The 24,925-nt window shown below is 40.8% G+C and overlaps 1 protein-coding gene across 3 annotated transcripts; it reads right to left on the minus strand.

Moving 5' to 3' along the window:
• Window positions 1-2,903: 2,903 nt before the first annotated feature.
• Window positions 2,904-23,418, minus strand: fam110d (family with sequence similarity 110 member D). Of its 3 annotated transcripts, none has more exons than XM_042422713.1 (2): window positions 23,276-23,418; window positions 2,904-7,076 (listed from the first exon to the last, which is right to left on the minus strand). In XM_042422713.1, the coding sequence occupies exon 2, from the start codon at window positions 6,342-6,344 to the stop codon at window positions 4,983-4,985; it is 1,362 nt and encodes a 453-aa protein (XP_042278647.1). In that variant the 5' UTR covers window positions 6,345-7,076; window positions 23,276-23,418; the 3' UTR covers window positions 2,904-4,982. The 3 variants fall into 3 exon arrangements, with proteins under 3 accessions (XP_042278647.1, XP_042278649.1, XP_042278648.1); XM_042422715.1 differs by lacking the exon at window positions 23,276-23,418 and adding an exon at window positions 17,324-17,401; XM_042422714.1 differs by lacking the exon at window positions 23,276-23,418 and adding an exon at window positions 13,520-13,749.
• Window positions 23,419-24,925: the final 1,507 nt, after the last annotated feature.

A 24,925-nucleotide genomic window follows, 5' to 3' on the forward strand; every position in this document is an offset into this window, starting at 1 on the left:
TAAATGATGAAAACATAAAGTTGAAACAATCTCATAATTGTACTAAAGAAATCAACTGTAAATATATGAGGAAAATATATAGCATCTCCATTTTGTACGAACAAATGATACAAGAGATGTGCCGAGATCATTCTGACCCTTTTTTTATTTGTTGTTTTCCATGTTCCTGGAGTATTCTCATTTCATTTTCTGTTTGTTTTCTGTCTGTCAATCAACAGCATCCTCAAAAATAAATCAAATGCAGTCTGCATACTTACATCTTTGAGTAAATTTCATTTTGCCAGTTTTGAGCGTTCAGGGTCTAAATACTGAAAACCTTGTCAGAATCTGTACGTAGTATGAAACTGGGGCACAGCGCTTGTCCTGCACCTGTATCCTTAGCTTCAGTCCACCACTGCTGCTACAAAAAAAAAAAGTTTCTGATCTTTGTAGCTTTTTGCTTTTTGATGTTTCCAGCACATTACTGATTAAAGTGTGCCTTGGTAACAGCTGCTAATTGGCTACAATGTTTTATTCCTATGCTGGCAGATCACTGAGTCCTGTGTGTTAGTTTTGAATGTGTGTGTGTGTGTTCACCCTCTCTGTCCCTGAGTCATGAACCAAGCTTCTCTCAAGCGTAGACATCCGCAGTCTGCTGAAGCTGCTGGCGCAGAAGAACTAGGCCAGATTTGACACACTTCACAACCCATGCTAACTCTGACACACATTATTGCTTTTCGGAGTACAGAGGGGGGGAAAAAAAATCCCAGCTACAAATGCATCATTGCAGTTTGAGACCACTAAGACACAAAATGATAGTATCTTAGCTGAGCTGTTATCAAACGGCTGGACTGGAGGTTTTTATCCTAAAAGAGGCTTGTGTTCTGCCTGCTGGTGCGATGTGAGGGTGGAAACTATTGTGACAGTAGCCAGGAGCTACAAAGAGGTTGAAACTCATGTCAAAAGGGAATCACACTTTCATCCGTTACTCTAAAAATAAATCTGTTATGCTCTTGTGGCAGCAAGTGCCTGTAAAACCCAAAAAAAACCCAAAGTAAACCCACAACTGCTTCTGTGAATTATCAACAATTTAATTTCTTACTTTTGTGAGGTTTCAAGAGAGGCTTTCCTCATTAAAAACTTTAAACCAGTGTGTCAAGTCATAATTGGGTCAGTAATTTGCTGGACAGGATTTGCTGGTGGGCAAAAGTGTGAAGCAGGAGGTCTGCAGACCCCCCGTGGTATTTTTTTATGTGAGTGAAAACCGCATCAGCAGCATCAAAGCCTGGAGAGGTGGATCCCTGCCAGTTTATCGTCTACTTTTTGAACTACCAGGCAGTTTTTGCAAGCACACTGAAGCCTTAAACACGTACACTAGCTCGACTTTTCCCTGAAAACTTTGCTTGCTCAGCACCAGACCAATTTAAACCCTGTAATAATAAGATGTGAATTGTCCTCTACCAGCTGTTGTCTGTTTATTTCTAGGCAGACTGAGGAAGAAAGGCCAAACCCAAAACATGACCATATGTTTAAACCTTGTCCTATGAACCCAAAACAGGATGTCACAGCAGGCCCTCCGGTCAGAGAAACTGACATAGACACAGGCACACAGGAGGGTTATTGTTTTGTTCTGCTTTGGGGAGACAGAGAGAGAAAGAAAGAGGGAAAGGGAAGTGTGCTAAGGGAGAAAGAAATGTTTGTGTGTGTACTATGCACTGTATGTGTTGCTGTTTGAAGCTTACAGACTTTGTGAAACTTTGCTCAGTATCTGCACAACAGAGCCCAGTCAGGCGTTTGTATCCTTAAATGTCCTTAAACCATTTTGGGCTTCTTTAAAGGGAAAGTCCTTCTTAAAATAGTAATCACATATTTTTTTTCCGTTGTGAATTTAAACTAGTCTCTCCTCAAGAAGTGGTGAAGTCATCTTCAGACAATTGACAGTGAATAATGGATCAATTTGTAGCCGGACAACACATATATTCATATTACTTGGATGTGGAGATATTCTCTAATCCACATCTGTAAACCCTGCAATTCGATAAATATCATTTTGACATTAAGGATCATCTGGAACAGTTTGACATTTTTGGGAAATACCCTTAATTGCTCTCTTGCTGAAAGTAAGATAAGAAGATTGACACCACTTTCTGTCTTGAGAGTGGTTATTGATCTTCTCAGTTAACTCTCGACAAGAAAGAAAATGCACCTGTTGAACTATTTCTTAAAACAGAAATTCTCCCCCCAAAAAAATGTCACCTGAGGATATTTTCACTTCACGATTGAAGCTCAGCATAAAGTTAATACAGTTTTAACTTTTTCCCTTAACATTTGAATCCACTGTGGTGCATGTGGAAACAAATGCTGACTCAGGGCTAAAGAGGAGAAGAAGAGACAAAGAGTGTCAGAAGTCTGCAGACAGGGTGGAGGGTCTCTCCACCGGCGTAGACATAGCATCAAGCCACACAGAGGCCTCCTTGTCTATAAACACAACCTGTTGCAGCTCAGTCAAGAGCATACTATGCAGGGAATGCTAAAAGGATTAGCGTGTAGCCACTTGAGATAATGTGAAAAATGAGACGTGATGTGGTGGAGGAAGGCAACAAAGAGTCAAGGACGAGACAGCGTAACATCACTGACTCAGTCGACCATTACACTCTAAGAAGATTAGAGAATAAGTCACAGCCAAAGTCTTTTCTACTTTTCCTCTATTGGCAGATTTTTTCGAATTTAATGCAATGTCAATAAAACATATACTGTTTTTTAAATGAATATTGAATGTTGCGAGACTTTTAAGCATTATTTATGAATAAATTAAACTTTTTCTGTTTAGATATTGTATTGTAAAGTCTCTAAAATTACCCATCAACACAACAAAGACAACAAAGAAATGACCTTCACTCAATTATTTTGTTATTTGTGTTTATTTGCTGTGTACATCATACACAAACATCTTTGGAATAAAAACTAAATCTCTCATATATATATATCAAATTAAAAAAAAAAAGAGATTCATAATCTACGGAGCCACTTTGTAAACATGCAACCAAATGGTTTTCAAGGGGGAGATATAAAACAAAACAAAACAAAGTCCAGTTGGAGGAGTTTCAGGAGCGTGCCATGCTGGTGATAAATACAGAAAAAAACATATCAAGGCTGCAAGTAATTCATTAATTTATCACGTGTACAAATATAACGTGCCCTTGGGTTCAGTAATACTCAGACCTGAACGTCTCTCAGTCTAACCTCTGCATACCTCGGCAGACCCCGAGTTTGTATTTCAGTGGCATCCTCCAGGCCAAGCAATGGAAATGACCTTTCATGGAGATAAAGTGAGAATCACTGAAGGATGGATGAAGTGAGGTAGGATCTCTGGTTATCAGAGCAAAGGAGGGCGGCCTCTTCCTCCCCTGCTTGTTTCAATGGGAAACAGGCTGATGGAGCCAGCTGGGGGAGGTTAAACTGCTGTAAACTGCCAGATGGTAAAAGTGACATCCTAAATCACATGCAACTAGGGGTCTGAAAGCTTGAGCTCCTTTAATTTTGGAGGTGAATATATTATTTATGACACTTTCTTCATTTTTTAAACTTCTTTGGTGAGATTTAAACTTTCAATGTGAATTTTTTTTTGGAATATATCCAGTTTTTCCTCTCACAGGATTGATCACTAACAAGCTGCTGTTCCCTGTTTATCATTTACCAACTCTATAGCTCACACAGCTGTGACCCGCTGAACAGGCATGAAGCATTAGCTGTAGTAATCAATGACTGTGTCACACAAGTGATTATTGGACAGTGTATACTGTGAAAGACCCTCATTAGGCATAGGAAAATGAGATGAAAATGAAGAAAATTACTGGCCAGGCATGGCTCCTTGTCTTCCACGATGCAGGTGCTCCTTTGAATCCAGCTCAGTGTTTATACGAGATGAATCTCTCTAAAGAGTCAAAGCTATATCTCTATCTTTCACTTCCTCTCTCTCTGTCCAGTTCAGTGCATTAACAACCCCACAGGGGTGCCTCGCATGTTTGTTCCAACGCCTGCGTTTAAGGAGTAAAAAAAAAGCAACACACAAACTAAACTGGGACAGTTCCGAATGAGGTACTTATGGTTCACTTCACACTCGCACAACAGTTTTCCAGTTTAGGAAAAAAAAATAGCTTAGTGGTTTTCCATTTTAAATTAGTCATTAGAGGAGAGTGTTTGATGTCAAGGACATTGAACTGTGCCCACTGTGTCATGACAAATACACTTTTACAGTTATGTGCCTTGTGAGGGGTCAGAGGGTCTGGTTTCAGAACAGATCAGAATGCGGTTCTGTCAAAAACTGAACAGAGGCTACAAATGGAGAGGACGGTAATGTCCACTCCACACACACACACACACACACACACACACACACACAGACACCAAAACATTTTGCTTGAAGAAATGGTTCCATTTGCCAGTAAGGTCTATCTATACCCACACAATACTTCCATAGGATCTATAAATACAATATATCAATTTGACAGGAGATAACTACTAGCAGTCATTGTCCTCAAATTCAAAGAAACAGTCTCTTTGGAGTCTGGAAGAGCAAGGGACCAAACATAACCATGTGCCATGGAGAGCTACCCCTATGTGCAGACAGCTGAAACAAACTAGTCTCTCATTTGAAATTTTAAAAACACTTTTCTTACAGCTTTGTGTTGTGAAACTCCACAAACCACTTTGACTCAAAAACAATACTGTGCCCTGTTTCAGCCTTTTGTTTTGAGCTGCAGCAATGCAGCCAGCCAATAACAACTCACACTGAAACAATACTGTCTGTGCACAAAATTCAAGTGAAATTCACCCAAATGCTTTCACTTTTGGTTTGTGGTGCATTTCAGCAGCAATTTAATGTCTGCACATGTGGTAAGGGTCTGCAGAACCACACGCTACACCAGATGAACTCTTGTTTAGTTAGAAAGAACACCTGCAGACCCTCAGCACTCTGTGGAACATGGTTCCTTGTCCCTGGATTAAACAGTTGACTCTTTGGGTCCTTCGCGAGCAGCATTCCTACACCCGTAAAGCCACTTGATGACACGAGCGTTTCTCTCAATGATTGAAACACCAGTGGGAAGCTGATCAGCAAGCTCCTCCTGGAACAGCCCGTCTCCTGAGTGGCGGGAGAACTCGCTGGGCTCTGAGCCACCACAGCCGTCCCCGCCTACACTGCGGAGCGCCAATGACAGTGTGTCTATGGAGCTGGCACCGGAGAGGAAATTCTCTCGACCCAGACGCTCTATCATGTCCATGTCCAGTCCACAGAAGTCAAAGAAATGCTCCTGCTCTGATAACGCTACAGAGCAGCGCAGACGCAGTTCTGACTTAGAGCGATACAGTTCCCCAAACTTCCTTCTGGGTACTGGTGGTGGTGATGCCCGCTTCCATGGGTCATTCGCATCATCGTAGTTACTTGAGTGGTTGCCATTGGTGATACCATTGTTAACTCCATCAGTGGTACCTTTTGTAAATCCATTATTAGTCCGTTCAAGTGTACAGCTAAACCCGGGGCTAGGGATAGAACCTGGGCTGCGTTCTTGGTCAGTTTTACTAGACCTCCTGCTCCCTGGTCCACCATCTGTAGTGTCTTTGTCGTTGGTCCATGACATGCGGGAGTCTCCATCCCGTGATGGCGCTTTCTCTTCACCAATCACCATTTTCTGGATTCTGCCCTCACCTCCGCTACTCTTCTCTCTCATCGACCCCTGGAAGAGGCGGCGGACAAAACTGTAGCTTTTCAGTTCCACATTGTTGTTCTCTCCCACCCCTGCACCCATGGGACTCTTGCACTCTTTCTTCTGTCTGTAGATGATGAGCGAGTCCGGCCTCAGCATGCGTTTGCCTGTGCTCCTCCTGAGTATAGGAGCGCTGTGTGGTGCTACCAAGGTGTTAATTGCAGGTGTCCTGGGGCTGGGAAGCATTACATTGTTAACGTTACTCCTGTTGTGGGCCTCAACGTCAACAGAAGTCCGTCGGTTCTCCTTTCTTGAGTCATCATTTTCATTTTCATCTTTTGAGGTGAAGGAGCCAGAGAGTGTAGAGTAGGGGGTGTTGGATGAACGGCGTGGGGGAAGATGAGGCGTCAAGCTACTGGGAATGACAAGAGCTCGCCGGGGCTGTGGTGGTGGGGTAGCACAAGGTACCAGTACAGGCTCCTGCTTGGTGTTGATTACCTGCTGGCTCTTAACATATTTGGCTTTGTCCGCTTCAAGCCTCTCCACAGCGCTGATTGAGCGGCCGTGACCTCCACCGTCTATCTGCCTGCGCAGATAGTCTGGACCCTTGTTGAGGAGCCTCAGAGGAGAGGGGGATCCAATTGGGGTTAGTGGCTTCATGTTGATTCACCAAGTTGGGAAAGACATCAAAACTGCAGCCCCCAATTGACTGACAGCTTCTGGTGTCCCCCAGAGAGCTGTGGTTGGTCCTGTGAAAATTTTAAAACTAATGAGAGCGTTTGAAAAAAAAAGTTTCTAAGTGTAGAAAACTGTAGTAGCTCTCATTCCTCTTCTCACAGTTTTTGAATCTTCCTTGAAGGGTAATGGATAGGTAGCAATTCAGGAGACCACAGAGTCCAAGTTTGTTGTAAAGTTTTCTATAGATAGCTTGCAGTCTCTTTGTTGGGCAGTGTCAGAGCCCAGACAAATTGATATCTCTATGCAGTATTTACACAGGCATTTGGATAGGCAGGCAGGGCACAGGGAAGTCCTTTTTTTGTCAGCCAAGAGCACTCCCAAATGAGACGCTCTCTGCCCACAGTGCAGCAGAAATAGCCGACTTGGTGCACTTTGAAAGGGCTACTTTTTCCTCCCCCACGTTTTCTTCTCTCTTTCCGTCTCCCAACAACACCCTTCACTGTTGATCTTTTCAGTGGCGACTGCTCAGAGAAATTAGATATAATGGCCTCAAATATTTGCCTTGTGAGGGACGCTAGGTCAAGAGTTTTATTGTTTGGCGGCCGTTGTGGTTGAGGTGACCTGAGGGTGGCCGGCACCGAGGCACTTGGATCGTTGATGGACAGATGGGGAGATGCAGATCTTGTCCTTGTCCTCACCTCACCTGTGTGGACCCTTAGGAAAGAGAGAGAAAGAGAGAAAGAGTGGTTTTAGTTGGAAGTGCTATTCTCCAGGGCAGACAGCAGAGACCAGATGGCAGGAAGGACAGTGGTCCCTAAAGCTCAGCTCAGATTGTGCTTATTTAAAGCTGGAGGGAGTTGCATGTCTGGAGTGGGCAGCAATGCAAAGCTGACATGTATAAAAATTTAGTCACCCTCTACCTTGTATATATGTATTAAATACAGCATGTATTGTATACTTTAGACATGCAGATGACGCTCCTATCTGAGTCAACAGTCCAATCTGAGTAAACCAGTAAGGGTTCAACCACAGGCTATGCAAACATGTTGCTGCTGAACCAGCTAATTTTTAGTATTAGAACAGTCTCAAACCGCTTAGACAAAATGTGTTTCCTCATTCAGCATGGTACTCTGAGCAATTTTATGAATGTGAACACAGATTTTACATACACTAGTTAACAAGCACACCAATGCAATGGTTCCTATGCAAGCATTTCTTTTTTTTTGTCACTGATTTGTGTCTGCCCTACAGTCATTTCTGTTATTTTTTAATGTGAGATATCTGTTGTCCAGACAGGATGGCAGCAGCCAAGAGGTGGATAAAATAAAAATGTGCAGACCAAATGACAACGTGTCTGCTTCCAATTTTATGGATAGGAATTTTACTGATTTTTTTTTTCCGGACATACAGACTTATCCTCACCAAATTATTGTCACATTTGCCTTATGAGAATGGCAGCAAGTATAGAGGTGTTTATGACTGAAGAACAAACGATACCACTGAAAATTGAGCCTGGAATCAGGGAAAGTCTGGATGATTATTTTGTAGGGTTAACAGGTTGTGTTTCCTAAATTAATGTTGTATATTGTAATTCAGCACTGCTGCAAACAAACTGTCTTGGCACCAATGTCTTCTTCTTTCTGTTTCAACCATTGAACTGACACAACAAGACAACTAACACAGGGGACCAAAATCAGTGTAGATGACGTCTTTAAAGTTTTATAGTTTCACTGAAAACTAGAGTATGGCTGTTGTAATTTAATAATTTAAATACTGTAAGTGCTGTTTGAGTAAACCAATATATTGCTGAAGTAATAACTCTTTCATAGTCACAGTTAAAGAGCTTGCTCTTCAAATTAACAAGCCACAACAAAATTACACTTTAAACCAAACATAGGGCATGACGTTGTGAAAAGGATTGCCACATTTCTTCTTTAAGATATGCTCTGTGAAGAGAGGTTTCATATCTTTTAAGTTTTCATGCTATATGGGGTGGGGGAGGGGGGTTGCACGTGCCTATAACAGGACAGGCTCAACCCTGGGAGTAATTTATAGCTTGGACACATCCCAACACAGTTATCATGTGTCTATGTATGCATGCATATATGTGTATATGTGCATGTGGTCATGGGTATATTTGTGTATCTGCTCCAGTTTTGTGCCCGACCCCATAAGCATGTGTGTGTGTCAGCAGGAGGCAATAAGAGGCTTCCCTGTAAATGAAAGAGAGTCATATGTACAGTTGGGCTGCAGATTATCGGGACTTTCCGTTATTCTGCACGTTTTTCATGTCCGCAGAAAGAAGCAGTGAACGTCTGCCATGTGCAAACTGGGCAGACAGTGAACACATCTTTAAAACTTGAAACTTGAAAACCCAAAGGTAAAGGTGGGGCCTGTTTTTCATTCACCTCCCTTCAAAATGTATTTTAAAAGTCCATCTGGAGAGATAAATTCACCTTGTGCAGCACTATACGTGCTATACAGGGAGTAATATTGTTGCGCTTATTGTTCCCTCTGGTCTGCTACAAGGATTATCAAATGCTATTTTAGCATTTCCTTCACATGGGCTAAAACAATGAACAACCTCTTTTGACAGGAAAAGGGATCTATTTCTCATCATCCAGGACGAACCGTATGACACCACTGATAGTGGCAAACACAAGCAAACACGTAACCTCAAGTCTTCCATCTTATATTTTTAAAGTTTTTTTGATTTGTAAGATAGTAAGCAGCAAAGTCACAGGATGACGTGCAACAAAGGTCATGAGCCACATTTAAATCAGGGTCAACGTGACTGTGTGCACTCCAGCCCACTGACACTCAAATAAAAAGCAAAGCAACTTGAAATGATCAAAAATGAACAGTTTGGTGCATTTTTACTAACAAATCATTTAGTCACAGATCCATGTAAGAATCCTGAAATATGAAAGACATGAGTAGACATACATAAATAAAACAATTGACTGGTTAAGATGACTTTTAAAAAAAGTATATCAAATATATCAGCAAATTACCAGCAGTAGGTTTGTTGACATTAATTTATAAAATGTATTTATGAAAATTACAATGTTTCTCATAAGCAGACTTGACTGTTTCCTTTAGCAGCACATTTATTTTATTTGATATACAAAACAACCTTGTTACCTATAATTAAATTTAAAAAAATACTTACAACACTAATTAATTCCTATAATGTTTTTCATTCTTCTGTTGGGTTCAGTATAACTATTAAGCTCCCTAAAATTTACATTTTGACCTAACATTCCACATAACCCCTACATGTATCTCGTTCAGCCTTCACACAACTCACAGTAGGCCTGACAAATGGCATACCACTATAAATTCACTGAGAAAAGGGGGGCAGCAGCCTACTGGTTAGTTTTTCCAGATGCTGGGCTGCCAGAGCTCGGGAAAGTCGGCCATTGTTTAGATGGAGTTCCGAGAAAAAATGTCTCGCAACAGGTGTGGAAGGAGAAGAAAAGGGCAAGAAAAAGGGGTAGAAAATGAGGAGGAAATGGTAATAGGGGTTATGGTGCATGGCTGGGGTTTTGGTATTTATTAGACATCTCTCTTCCGGAACAATCTGTTCCCCATCTGAGTTCAAAATGGAAAAGTGGCAGGCTAACGCTATTGAAGCGTTAAAGGGGATTATCACCATAGGAGCCTAAACAAAGTCATTAATCCTGATGTTGGCTTTTGATGAAAGGGGAGGGGGGTAAGGTACAAAAAAATCATATGCAGAATACAGGGGACATCTATGGATACAGCAATTCTTAATCCCTACTGACCCAACAGTTATAACCTTGAAATCTACAACAATATAACAGTACATTGGGTTATATCCTCCTGTATCCTATTTTAAATGTGTTTCCTTCGTTCTACTCTCAAGTGTGCATTCATTGAATCTGACATTAAGAGCTTGAAGGAAATCACCTACTTTCAGAGGTTATCTCTTGCTCCAGGTGCCATCTCGGACATCACATGACCAAATGTGAGCCATAATACTAGCAGATAATAGTCAGTTGTTTGGGACACAATGTCTTGATGAGAAACAGTGCTAAATGTAGACAACAGCTGATTTTCACGTGTTCAAAATTCTTCTAAACATACATTAATAAAGAGAAAAGCTGATACAGCAGCGAGGCGAAACGTGCATGATGAAAAGGTTACATTTGATGGTGTTCGTCCACTAAACACACACACACACAAACACAGAGGGTGAACCAGTGACTCAACTGGGATTTGCACGAGAACAATAGCCGCCATTAGGTCCACTGATCATAATGAGCCAAATTAGTACCCAGCACCTTCTCCTGTGATCTCAAAGCTTGTGAAAAGCATGAGATGGCTGGAGAAGCGCTCCCTTGTTACGCGACCTCCTTCATCTCTCACTGTAGGTCGTCATTAACCTCCAAACCCTTCCCATGCTCTCTCATCTCTACACTGAACACACACATCCCCTCCTCCATCCTAATGCTACCTAACCCCGGCACTCTCCTGCCTTCCTTCCCACTCTCACGTCTCCTGTATATGCCACAGGGCCTCCTTACCCTCTCATTTCCCTCCCTGCTCCATCTTTCTCTTCCTGTATACACCCTCCGTATCTACCCTCTCTCTATCACTTTGTACCTCTCTCCTGCTCCATTTCCTGTATACTCCCTGTATCTGAGTGCAATCTCCAAATGTTTTTGCGTAGCTTTGGACAACACACATTAAACAATGCATTATTTATGAGAATTCATACTATTCATACTGTATATTGACACTGTAACCTACATTTTCATTGAAGTATATCTGGAGCATTCTTGCCAAATTAATTTTTCCTGACTTCTCTATAAAAAAAAATGGAGATCTTCAAGATTTAATCCATAAGAGAAGGAAACATCACACTTTGGACATAATGCAACCTGTGATAACGGGTCGTGAGAATGCTCAGCTATGAAGGATCATAAGCCAAAAATGGTTGGACACCATTTCAAAAATAAATTCCTCTGGCACACACAAAATCATAAATTATAAATTTTCTCATGTTTTTTTTTTTTTTAACTCATTTAGTTATGCATGATCTGAGAACTGTGTGGAAATTTGTTCCCCACTGTATGAATTCAGTATAACACGTTCAACAGTGTTGTAACCAAATATTTATTGCAAACCTCTATGTGAACCTTATTTCGGGAAGTGTTCACGGTTAGTCTCTGCCTATTAACACTTAACACGACTGTACAACATGACCGATTGTGTGGTTAGCAGATGTTGCCGTTATGGATGAACGTACAAACATCACACATCTGATATCACTATTAAGAGATATCACCAAAGAACAACAACCAACAAATTCACCAATGTAAGTGTTTGACCCCTCTCTTACACCTTGAATACTGTTCTTTTATAAAAACCCCACTGTCTACTGTCTCTCCTCTTCTTTCCGTCCCTCCCGTCCTCTCTGTGAAGTGGATGGCTCAGCCTGCAGGGGAGGCTTAACCAGGCGCCCCCATGCAGCTAAAGAGGAACCAGATGTTTTATGTCATGCTACATCAAGATGCTCAGACAGCACTGACAGAGACCTGTCACAGGAAGGGACTGTGAACTACAATTTTCCTTTTAATCAACAGCATTGTTTGGGTTACTTGTGTTTGACCCCATGAGAACATAAAGCAGGTCATGTTTAAGTTTTGTTATCAATTATAACCTCACATACACATATCTGACAGTTAAAACACAAAGCTTTGCTTATTTTTCTGATGTGAAAGCGGTGCCCCAGAAAGAAGCTAAACAAAAAAAAAAGAAAATCCAGGAAGTGTTTGTTTGCTTCAAAAGAGCCCACAGAAGAATAGCTTCATCTCAGACGACTAGGCATATCCGAAGAAAAAACAGCTGGTCGTGGATCAGGAGGTTAAAGGAAGTTCCACTGTGAATTATGTATTCAGTGAGGTAAACACAAGATAAGAGGTTAATAAATTCTCAAGGACCACCTTTGAAGCTCTTGGGAATGCATTCAGCACGCTTACCTGTCAAATTAATCTTTGAGCAGATGAGAGGCATCTGCTGCCGACAAGGAACCAACTGGCCATTTCTAACGTCTTTCCTCTCTTTCTCTGTTGTCCTGCATTTCTCACTTTCTTTATACTAACATATGGCAACACTATTAAGGGCGACACAGACTAACGATCGTTACTAATCGACTTAAATGTCTGAATGTTCAAACGTTAACCGAAGCTCATTCAAAGATGTCTTCGTGTCATGATGAAGCATCTGTGCACATCGATTCCCTACAGTCTGCGTGGCCACTAATGAGCCAGGATTCATGTCTTAGTCCAGTTCGGTCATTAACCAACACCACAGACCTCAAGAAGTCTGTTATGGGGCAAAGAAAAGGAGTTGTCTTCTTCTATCCTCCTAACAAAGAGACATACCGGCCTTTCTTTGCATTATTAATGGGCCACAACAATGGTCCTCCTCCAGGTCCACGTAAGACTTGACCTGGTTGCTCTGCCTCATTAGTCAGAGAGGGAAAAGGACAAATAACAACATGGTGGCAATAAAATGTAAGAGATGGAGCCACGGGACACATAGGCTACTGTCCCCTTAAAGACAAAGCAGGCAGCCAATTGTAAATCCTGTCACCATTGTGAGGCCTTGAGCGCCATTAGCTGCTTGATCTACGGTTAGAGGCTACCTAGGGCTTTCTCCACATTAATGCGGAGCAGCAGTAGGCCACCTGGGACGACTTAAGGGACCCCCAATTTGAATAGACCTCCTCCCAAACCGTAAAATGGACAAGATGGGCTCTTAACTCACTGCTGACGCTCTTTTGTCATTCAAAGCAAATTATCACAGTGACAGATGAGCGCTGGAGACACAATCCAAAGAAACCAGGCCTGTGCAGACTTTGAGATGATGGTGATAAGATATGTGGCACTCAGGAGCAGGCTGTGTATATGCGCAAGTAGCCTACATGTCAATATTAGCTAAAACAAGGTCAAGAGTGAGAAGTCTACAAAAGGCAGCACACATGTTCAGCTCACAATAACCAAAAACACAACAGCTAATTAACTGGTAAATCAGTTGATTAGCTTATTATCCAACTGGCTAATTTTGGCTAATTTTACACCCAGTTGCTAATAAGGTGACTGTTGGAAATAATAGTATTCACTTACTTGCTGATTTGAAACTTTGCTGATATTCTGCTTCATATAATTAAAAGTTTTGCATTTTGAAACTCAGAAAAAAATCTTGACCGTCACTCAAGAGTCTGGTAACCTGTGATCAGCAGATTATTAGCCATCTTATTAGCCACATGGCTAATAATAATCTAGCTGTTATCCAAGTGGCTGATTTTGGCAAATTTTACACCCACTTGCTAATAAAGTGGCCAATAATTAGTTATTAAGATTATTCGCTCACTAGTTGATTTGTAAAATTAGCTGATATTCTGCTTGATCAATCTTAATGTTGTTTTAATTTTTATATTATTGCTATTTTGTACTGTTATAGCCAAATTGTCCAAATACTGTGACAAATTGTATTTTGATGCTTTGGCAACATTGTTTTCGAAATTTTGATTCCACTAAAGTCCACTGAATTAAAAATAACATTTTGGGCTGTTAAAACTAAGAAAAAATCTTAATCCATCACATAAGAGTCTAGTAAACTGTGATGGGCTGATTATTAACCATCTTATTGGCCAGTGAGCTAATAATCAGCTAGTAAGCTAATAATAAGCTTATTAGCTTACTAGCTAATACTATCCAACTAGCTAATTTTGGCTAATTTTACACCCAATTGCTAATAATGTGGCTAATAAATAGCTAGTATGATTAATCACTCATTAGCTGATTTGTAAAATTATTCTGCTTCATATCATTGAAGTCTGTAACTATGGTAGGCATTTGTCATCTTTTTATATTTTATAGACTACATGATTAATTTATTCAAAAATAATCACCTGCTTACAATCAATAGTAAAAATAACTGTTAATTGGCTGTATTCCACTACATTGAGGTAATTATTAAAACAACTATCACCACAAGATTGCATTGGCAGCTTTAATGTGGGATTTAGTCATCCTGTAACAGCCAGATACTGCGAGTCAAGTCTTTATCAACGCTGTAACTCCCATGCAGTGCTAACACAGATAACGTCTGCAGAGATAACATGCTCACATTTATTCTTGCTTTTATCAACAGACTGGGCAAGTTCCCTTTTCTTCTCAGCTGTAAGGGCCCAGGAAGAGCGCTGTTACTGTTGATAACTAAACAGCTCTGACCTATTAAGTTCTATGAGTCACTGTTTACTTTTCTAGCTGCATTTTTTTTAAATCAAAGAGAAACTCAAAGCCACTTAAATGTATCCTAGATTCCATGTTTATATATTAATAAGAAAGAAAACTTCATTATTATCGTGTAATATCCAATTTTAGCTTAGATTTTGAAAGGAGTGATGATCTCTACACCAGGTGCACTGTGCCAGGAAGCCTAATAATCCACACTGTAACAGAGAGACACCTGTACCAGCCTCCCAGTCCAGGAATGTTAAGCTCGTGCTGCGATACCTCACTGTTGATGAGTGAACTATTGATGGGTGAACTCTTACACTGCATTACAAGGAGATGGCGTATACCTGGATCCTCAAATAAAAACAGAACATAAACTATATTGTCAAAGCCTCATGGCTGCCAAACAGACTATGTAGGCAAGGATCATGGGAGATAACTTGATTTAATCTATCTGAATTGAGTTTACTGGTCTTTCACTTTTTCATAAACACAGATCAAAGAAACCCTCACTGAGCGATAACAGTGAGTTACAGAAGCTATAGCGCTGTTCTTGGGTTTGCTAAAAGAGTTTTTTCAGTTTAATTGATGAATTGATTAGTCCAAAAATGTTCTCTGGTTGCAGTGTGTCATTTTTATGTTTGTGTGACAGGAGAAAAGTGTAGTAAAAGAGGGTGTAAGCAAGAGTATGAGAGAGTTGAGTTTGTATACTAAGCAGATGTAGAACAGATCTGGTCTACATCAAGCAGGCATCCCAGCTCTGGACAGCATTGTTTTGTAAATTATGACCACCGCTGCTGCTCCCTCCACATGCCAGCCTGGCTTATGTGACCAGCAATACAAACCACAGTGACCTACTGTGTGTGTGCTCACAGTCCTGGACTGGGAATGCACTGTGCAACTCAGGGTAACACAGACACCACCCCCCAAAAAAAAAGGCCTGTCCTGAGGCTGTTTGTACAGTATACTAGAGAGGAATAAATCTGGGCACATCCCTCAATCTCCCAGAGTCTTAAATTATGAAGGCCTGTTCTCACACTGTGAACCCTCATTAAGCTCTCAGCTGGTTTGAATGCTCTGAAAGACAGCTCTGTCTGGCCGACTGCCAGATGTTTTATTTCACCAAGTCGGCACATTTTTCACTCTGCCAGGCATATGTCTGCTTCAACAAAGTGATAAAAGAGGCTTCAGTGGATGGTGGCTATTAGACTTGCAAAGAGCGACTAAAATGTCAAAACATTGTTAGTGGTGTTAAATTATACACCTGTATACCTGCATTTGAGCTGAATGAAACACTCTAAAAGACACAACAATAAAAATATATTCTGCAGTTATGGATAAACAAAGTATCTTGTTTGATGGTTTTGTTTTAAGATTGTGGATGTTATGGAAGCTGGACACGGGGGGAGATTTGGGTTATCTTAAATACTTGGAGAGCAGAGGTCACATGTGAACTCACAACGCCTGTAACGCCTGTGTCATCCCACCCTCTTGTCACACAAACACACCGGGTTGTCAAAAAGAGATTCACACATTTCATTTCATTTACAGAATTATTCTAAACACATGTTGACAATGTTAGCATTAAAATGCTAGCACCAGCTTGTGAGGACTTGTGACAGGGTTGTTTGGGGTTGGTTAAGGCTTAAAGCTGCTCCAGCTGTGCTGTGTCCCCAAACACTGGGTCATCTGTGACTGTGGTGCCAAACCCGACACCCGCCCTCCCCCACTGTGTTACTACACACTCTCCACCACTTTAAATGTGCCAACATTGATTTGTTATCCGCACAGCTGAATAGTGTTTGACCAGTTTGAACAAGTTCATTAAGTAGAACTCCTAATGAAATAAAATGCTCCACTATAATTTCTCATCACAAAACTTTGGTGCTTAAGAAATACAGAAATACTGCTTATTGGATAAACAAATGAAGAATGCGTCATCCAATCCTGAGGCACAACTGATTCGTTTCTTTCTAGTTAGTATTAAAGTCCCTGAAAACTTGGCTTCAAATCTCTCTGAAATTAAATATTCATGATTAAATAGCCAGCACTCAAAGTTAAAGAAAGGACATCCTTAGTCATTATTTATTAACAGTTTAACAGTCAAAAACTCAGCTCATCTGCTTCATCAGGACTGCGTGGTTGCAGTTCGGTCAGATTTGACTGACAGCACACAACCCCCCACCTGTCATCAGATTCTGATGCAAATATTGTTAAATCCTGACTGATACACAAAAATATATCATTCCTGCCCACTTGAAAGCAATAAGAAAGCAAGGACAAAAACACAAATATGGAAACCCCTGATGTAAAATAACCAAAGCTTTGGCAGAAAATGTTATGTTAATGCCCCCTGTCACTCATAGTAAGAAGCTGACAGTAAAACTAGGTTTTCTAGGCCTGTAGGTATACCAAAGTATACCAAAATTGTCATTTAAGATCCAAATGTTCACTGTAAGATGCAACAAATCAAAATCCAACACAGATTTTTTTTGCAACCTTTCCACAATAGGACTTCAAACAAGCTTAATTTCTCCCCAAAATGTCTCACGACAAGAAATAAATCACCCAAAACCTCTCTGACAAAAACCCTCTGAGCTCTTCTGATTTTCCTCACTGCCATCTATGCTTAACTGTTAACCTCCACTGAACCTGCCAGCTGTCTTCTCTCATTACCGATCGACCGACCTGCTTCCCAACAAACAGGCCCCGAGTGCCACGGATAGACACCCCTCCGTTCTCTGCTCTTCTCCTCCTCCACTCCCTCGCTCCTGTCAGAATCAGAAAACATCTGGAAGAGCCGGAAGATTTTGTGGAGCTGCATCGATGGTCCCCTCCTGTGTCGAAGGGAATATCCAGGCCTGTGTCATCTTCCTCATGGTTGAGTGGACACAGAGCGGCACGGTTGAGAGTGATCGGATGTGGCAGAGCTACAGAGGCGCCTAGTCGGACTGTGAACAATTACGGGGATGTGAGAGCAACGTGGAGAAGGGCTGCTCTCACAGCTGTCACCCACACACAGGGGACTGTCGGGAGATGGAGATCTGTCAGATCATGTTTCATGATTTCATTGGCCACGATGAATTATGGATTGAGTTATGAGCCCATGAAGATTGGTGTGATGTAACAGCAGAAAACTTTCAGGGCTGAGAAAATGACAAGACTGAATGACAAGACTGATTATGACATATCAGTTATGCTTCCAAAGTTAGTTACGAACATTTGGTGCAAATTTTCAAAGATGTTTTTGAGAGTGAAGCGTTGTAAATCTTCTTGGAAAGATATGCCAACAAGTAAAAGGTTTCATTCCAAGAAGCTATGTCAGCTCTTCCATTTTGAAAATATGTCTTTGCTTATCAAATTATCACTTCAATGAATGTGATTTCACACTTTGAGTGTTTACTAAACAGAAAAACTACCAGCTTGGTACATAGATGGTAGATTTTACTTTTTGTTTTATCCAGCAATCCTTTGTAAGAGTGGGTATTACTTCTATCTAGAGTGCCTGCCTGTTTTTTTTTATGCTGGACGTAACGTAGAAGCTGTGACTCTCTGACAAGTTCTTCCTCTTTTCCAGACAGTTCTTCCTGAAAACGGTCGGTGAGGAAATTCCCAGAGGCTAACAGCACAATGGCCCAAACAAGGCGACAAAGAGCAATAAAGCTGAATTATAAGTCTGACGGTTTGTGTGTGAGTGTTTGAAGTCTCACACTGTTGTGAACTGAACGTCAAATGTCTAAAACCAGCTGCTGTTCAGTAACACATACATACTCCTTTAACACAGTGCCGGGGGGGAGATGATGTCATTAGCAGGGTACATTTTCTCCCTCTAATTAGAAACTTGAGCTTCCCGCTATAACTTGGGGGTCTTTACATGCAACAATGCAACAAAACAAGGGTTAAACAGAACAAATGTTTGACGTCCATCCCTCTTAAAAAGTGATGTTTTCAAGACTGTGTTCTGTAGGAAAGCAGAACCATGCTTTGAATGTGACTGTGGTACAGCTGAACTTTAAGTGATAAGAAACATATGAGTGGCCCATTGTGAACTAAAACCATGAAATATCCTGCGGCTTCCGCTTGTTCTCCGCAGTCAGCACTGATGTGGCTCAAACCAATCAGATTATACACTTGTAGAGCCTCAAAAACAATGTGAAGTAAAAACAAAAGAGGAGAAAATTGGAAAATAAAAGCTTGAGAGAAATCTTGGTATACTTATATATATCTCATGAGATGCTCCTTTGACCTGTGCTAGATCATGCTAAGGTCAATGATATGGTGGCCTCCTAGCTTACGTTTAGATTTCTAGAATCAAACTGTCTCAAAAGTCATAAAGCCCACATGATTCTGCAGGTCTGCCGACTGCCTTTAGCTTGCTAACGTGTTGCATCACCATCATTAATATCACTGCTGGTGCTATAAGCCAAGCGGGAAGGCAAAGACCTAAATTACATTTCATTTAGTCATGTTAATGATGTCAGGGCTCCTGTCAACACCCCAGACAGAGTGAAGCGAGCAGCTCTGCGCCGGTGCCCCTGGGCTCTCCGCTCCGTAATGGGAGGAAGTATTCTCGTCTGCTCTGCGGGGATCATCAGCATCAAACACAGATGCAGCCATATTACAGCTGGAAAATTAGCACACTGCTGCATGAATCGGGGGGAGAAAAAAAGGGGGGGGCTGTTTACGATTGCTCCACACTGTAATTTTGCAGGTAGGTATTCAGCAGGGGAGATGTTTGGATCCTGCGTCTAAATCTGAGCAATATGAAGGATTGATGTTGGCTGTACTGTGGGTGTTTATGATCTATGCCTCAGTGACTCATTGTAGCTTTCAGGCAGGGATGCAAGCCAGGTCCACTTTGTGCGATTTAACAAAAACAGAAGATGACTCAAGGAAAGGCAGGGAGGAGATGGGCCTAAATCTAGAGCCGAACAAGTCATGACGTACGATGTGTACGTCGTACATAACCTCCAGACATTTTAACAAGAGCCTTGATGAAGATTGTAACCAAAACTATGCGGAAAAAGATAATCTTTTAAAGGAACTATATGTAAGAATTTTAGTTTAAAACATTCAAAAATGAACTAAAATTATCAACAGAATGTGGAGAAATAACAGTTTTGATGTCACAGACGTCTGTGTCTTGTGTTGCTACTGAAGTTAGCATGTTAACCAGCTAGTCCCAGCCCATCCTGTCTTGTGATACCACTTTGTACCTCAAGAGGCGATAGTGAGTCACTGTAGCGTCCAGTCTGCCTTGCGTCCATCATGAAAGCATGAAGAAGAGGGCAGTGCTATTTCCTCTAGGTTAGATTTATTCAAGCAAACCTTAGCTCAACACTATCACTGAATTGATTTTGCTATCACTCATATCATACTTAGTCAAACACTGTGTCTCAATTCGGATACTTCCGTTAGTACACTTCCATGGCGCACACTGTGTACACTATTTACTTATTTGCGTCATGTCGGAATTTCAACAGGGTACTATTGTCTCAAATCTAACAGACTTACCAGAAATGATGATCGCAACATTTGACCACTTGTTCTCTTCTTTTTAATGGTGAATTGCAACCAGGTGGAGCATTATATGTTATGAGATAACATTTGACCGCAATGTTGCCCACCAAAATATACTTCAATTCAATTTCATTTTATTTAAATGAACGTGCTTTTATGGCTTTTATGTCGTCATTCTGCAATTGGAACAGCAGTGTACTTGCTGACAGCAGCAGCTCAGCTTCAACACAACTACCTGACTGTATTGTGACAGAATAATTTCAACTCAAAGCACTATTAACCCTGTTTTCTCACAAATAATAACCTCACTGACAGAGGAATGCAGTAAATTACGTTATTCAGTCTGTAATGTAGCTATAATAAAAATCCAAACTGTTATGTAGATTAATAAAATAAAATGAAATGTAATATAGACTGATCTCTTCATTTTTTTAATTCATTACATTTATATTTATTGAAATGTGGTGATATCTGTACATATGGAGCCCCAGAGGCAGCGCTGTTGTTCTATCCCGTAAAAACAGGAAGCTGCACTTTAACGTTACATTCAGACAATCTAATATGGCGGCTACAGTTGTTAGATTTAATCTGTTAGACCAACATCTATCTTCCAAAAGGAATAACATCACATATCAAAATTCTATGGAGACATTAGAGCCAGCAGTAAATAACCAAAGAGCTGTACAGATACGGGATAACGACGAAGGAGTCAGGCTGCTGCTGTGAGATGACTGGCTGGTCTCACCTGGCAAACCTCACATCTCTGCAAACGTCTCAACATTTTTACAAACAGGTGTTATTTGGATAAACTGACCACATATTGGGAATCTACATGGTTACTTTCTCACCTGAAAAATATTAACAAAGTGGGATACGAACAGTCCTGCAGCAAAAATTACAACAGCAGTTACAACAGTATCCAGCACTCCACACACAACTTTTTGACCATTATGAGTGCACCATATTGCACTGCATTTTGCCATACTTGTCAGTGTGAATGCACTTACGCACTCAAAATAGCAAGTGTATGTATGGAAGTATGTGAATTGAGACACAGCAAAAGTCCTAGTTACTTAGTGTGCTATCTAACAGAGCACTGATAATGCACTATTGATTCGGCGCTAATGTAGTGTAACATAACGGACATTCCAACTTTCTGGTGATATGCTGCCCTCAGTTGGTTTGGAGTGCGGAGTATAAATTCAACAAGTGGCCAATTCTTACATATAGCACCTTTAAGGAAGCATCTAAGTCCTTTAAGTTTGCATGAAAATGGGCCAACTCTTGTGTTGTGTGATACAAATTAAACTACATTCTCATTATCGATGAATCTGTCAATTGTTTTTGTTGTTTGGTTTATAAAATGTCAGAAAATGGGGAAAAATGTCAATCAATGTTTCCCAAAGCCCAACATGCAACCTAAAATGTCTTCTTTTGTCCCAACCAACAGTTCACAACCCCAATATATACACTTAACCATCATAGACGGCTAAAGAAACCAGGAGATTGTCACATTTAAGAAGCCGGAGTTGTCTCTAAAATGGACCTAGTGGCGAAATATCTTTTTTTCTAACCTCTAGTGACTCATGCAGGGAACTGGCGAGTAACAGTAAAGCAGCATCAGCGCCAGAGAATGATCTACATCAGAAAGCATCAATTAAATCTCCTCTGCTCGCAGGCCAAAATGACACGTGCTCACCTTTGAATCTCAGGGTGAAATGTGTTTAGAAGTCATGTGTGGTCTGTTTAGTCTGGCTGCTAAGTTGTTTACGCTCCTGACCCCACTATGATCAAACCAACTCAGGATGCATGAGCCTTAAATATATCAGTAGAGCGTTAGGAGGAGGGGGTGGGAGGGGTACAGGCGGGTCAAGGTGGAGTTGACCCTGAGGGCATGTGATTGTCTCCTTGAAAGAGATGGTCTTTACAGTCTTTTCAGTTTTAGAGAGGGTGGATTGCATAATGACCCTTTAGGTCCCCAACGTACTTTGTTCTCTTGAAAGTTCTCAGGTAGCACCCTCAAACTTTATTATGAGTGTATATTTAACTGGACGAGACATTTATTTGTCAAAGATGAACTGATTGGTAGGAAAATGCTTAACTGAATTTAAGACTACAAAACTTTTCCTCTCTGATTAGACGGTTGGGAGCCAGAGCCTCATTTGGGCCGGTCCCCTGATTTCATCCAGATGTAAATATTTAGTGTAGAGCAGAGTTAAAATGGGATAAACCTGCTGCCCCAGGTCAACTGTATCAGCTTTAATCAGAGCACAGTGGTCAGTCCTTTCTCTCTTTCTTTCTTTCTCTACCTCTCTCTGTCTCTCGCTCACTCCATACCATGCAGCTATTAATGACTGCACTTCAAGGGTGAGTTAAACCAGAGAGTTCTACATATAGGTTTACATGGCAGATGATGAATTACTGAGCTTGTCAACTTCTCAAAAGCAGTTTTGGGTCAATCCAAAAGCCTGGTCTGTTGTTATGGATTATCCAACTACATACATCCATCACAGACATACTGCCAAGGAGAATTTTCCTTATAGGGCATCTGCCATAAACACACCATAAAGACCTCAGGCAAGACTCTCAAGAAGACAAACTGTAGTAATCCTGTAGTAAATTTTAAAAGGTGGGACACGCGTACTGGTCCTTCAAATAGAAATTCGGACAATTTAGAAATGAACTCGCATGTAATAATACTAATATAGTGATGTTATTATAAGTAGCCTGTCATTAAGTACAATTAAAATCATCAATGAGTGGCTCACAAACACAGTAATACAATATTCTGGTAGTCTGTGGGTGAATAGTGGTTATTTGCCAAGGAGAAGAAAAATCATATTTTCAGTTCACATAAGGTCTACTAAAAGCGGAATTATTCCAAGCCAATCCTACACTTGCCAACAGCTGTAAATACGGTAAAATAATGCTGCCACACGAAGAAAAAACAACGGGGAGAAGTGGAGAATAAACACGCAAGATCACTCATTGGACGAATGGATTCCTACCAGAATCCACCCTGATCGGTACTCGGAAAACTTCACAAAATACATGTCACCAATTAATCTCACACCTCCACGTAACGGAATGATTAAAAACAACATTCTGCTCGTTGCTCACCTTGTTCAGTCAGTTTATCCACTCTTGCTGTCTTTCAAATCCCGTAAAGGTGTGGAGATCTTCTCTGTGACAGACGGTCTGTTTCAGCGTGGCGCTGCGCTCTGCGCTCTGCGCGGACTGCTGGCACACTGTGACGGACCGCTGCATGGCAGCAGCGCGATAAAGAGGGAGTCCCGACCTCCCCACAGCAGTGGGGGGTGGGCAGGTATGGGGCTGTGTAAACTGACTCCTGTGTCGCCTGGGGGGAGCTGAGTGGAGCGGTAGGGGCGGAGGGGTGTTGATTAGGGGGGGGACTACAGTGACAAATATAACATCATAACACTTTGCTTTACAAATATCATTTTCATAGTGTCACTTGTATTAGTAGTAGAAGTTTAATATAATTAGGTGACAGATGGCTACCTTATAGTATCTTGAAGTTAAAAGAGTCACTTTTTAATGGAGCATATATCCCTTTCAAAAATGTTCTAAATTTGCCTGCAATACCTGCATAAGGACTCATTCACACCTTAAACATATTCCTAAAGGGATTTTAATATTCCCAGGGGACATTTTGTACCCAATGAACAAGTTGTTAATGTTTTGTAGAACATAGGAAATTAAAAAGGACAAGTTTTAGTTTTTTATTCAATCTCTATATCCCTTGATTAATCAGGAAGACCTCTTCAATGGACAGTTAGACTTATTTTCTAGAGAAAGAAAAACATCTGGGTCATTGGGGAATCTGTCTATAAACAACTCATTAACTTATAAAGTCTTTTATAATGTATGTCTATAAGTGGATACATTTAAATTTGGACCTGTTGATGGTACTAGATGAAAATTCAAGGGATCACAAACATCATTGATTCATCCTCTGGGGACAGTGAATGTTTGTACCAAAGGTTTGTGCCAATCCATCTGGTAGATGCTGAGATATTTCATTGGATAAGTAAAAGTTGTGACCTTCTTGTGATGTTAGATAAAAAGTCAGGGGATTACCAAAGTCTTGGCTTCAACCTCTGGGGATCATGAATGTCTGTATAAAATATAATGGCAATCCATCCAATAGTTAGATGTTTCAGTCTGGACCAAAATGGTAGACCGACTGACTAAAATTGCCATTACAAGAGAGACACACTTAAATAATCTCATCAAACTGGCAGATCACTTGTATTCATTCTTGCATTTTAAAATGGATTACAACATTGCTAAGCCCACTGAGAAATTTGAAAGTAGTTTTATTCATGTGCCATTTGTTAACTATTGTGATAATCCCATGATTAGTTGATTAACTGTATCTTAATCAGTATTGTTCTCCAGTTGTTGATTAATGAATCTTAACAGTGCATTTCACACATAATCTTAGTGGACTGTTAGCTGTAATAGCCTCACAATTACCACCTATCACACATGATCTGAGCTGCTTCACATGTTATAGACTTTGATGTTGTTAATGTCACATGTGATGCAGTCAGATTAAAATAACACCAGAAAATGTTCCTTATTTATGATCCACAGAGCTGAGAAAACCTTCACAGGCCTCTTGTCAGCTTTTGAATCCACTCACATGACTTGATTTAGTGTGATTTTTGTCATGCTTTTACTTCTTGTCCACTACTTATTGCTCCTTTTGTTAGTGAGAATGATTTGTTGATTAGTAGTGGGCAA

Source organism: Thunnus maccoyii, chromosome 10 (assembly GCF_910596095.1).
Source record: "Thunnus maccoyii chromosome 10, fThuMac1.1, whole genome shotgun sequence".
NCBI lineage: Eukaryota > Metazoa > Chordata > Actinopteri > Scombriformes > Scombridae > Thunnus > Thunnus maccoyii.

Excerpts from the sequence above, each read along its gene's own strand:
- fam110d (XM_042422713.1), bottom strand. The coding sequence starts at position 6,344 with ATGAAGCCACTAACCCCAATTGGATCCCCCTCTCCTCTGAGGCTCCTC.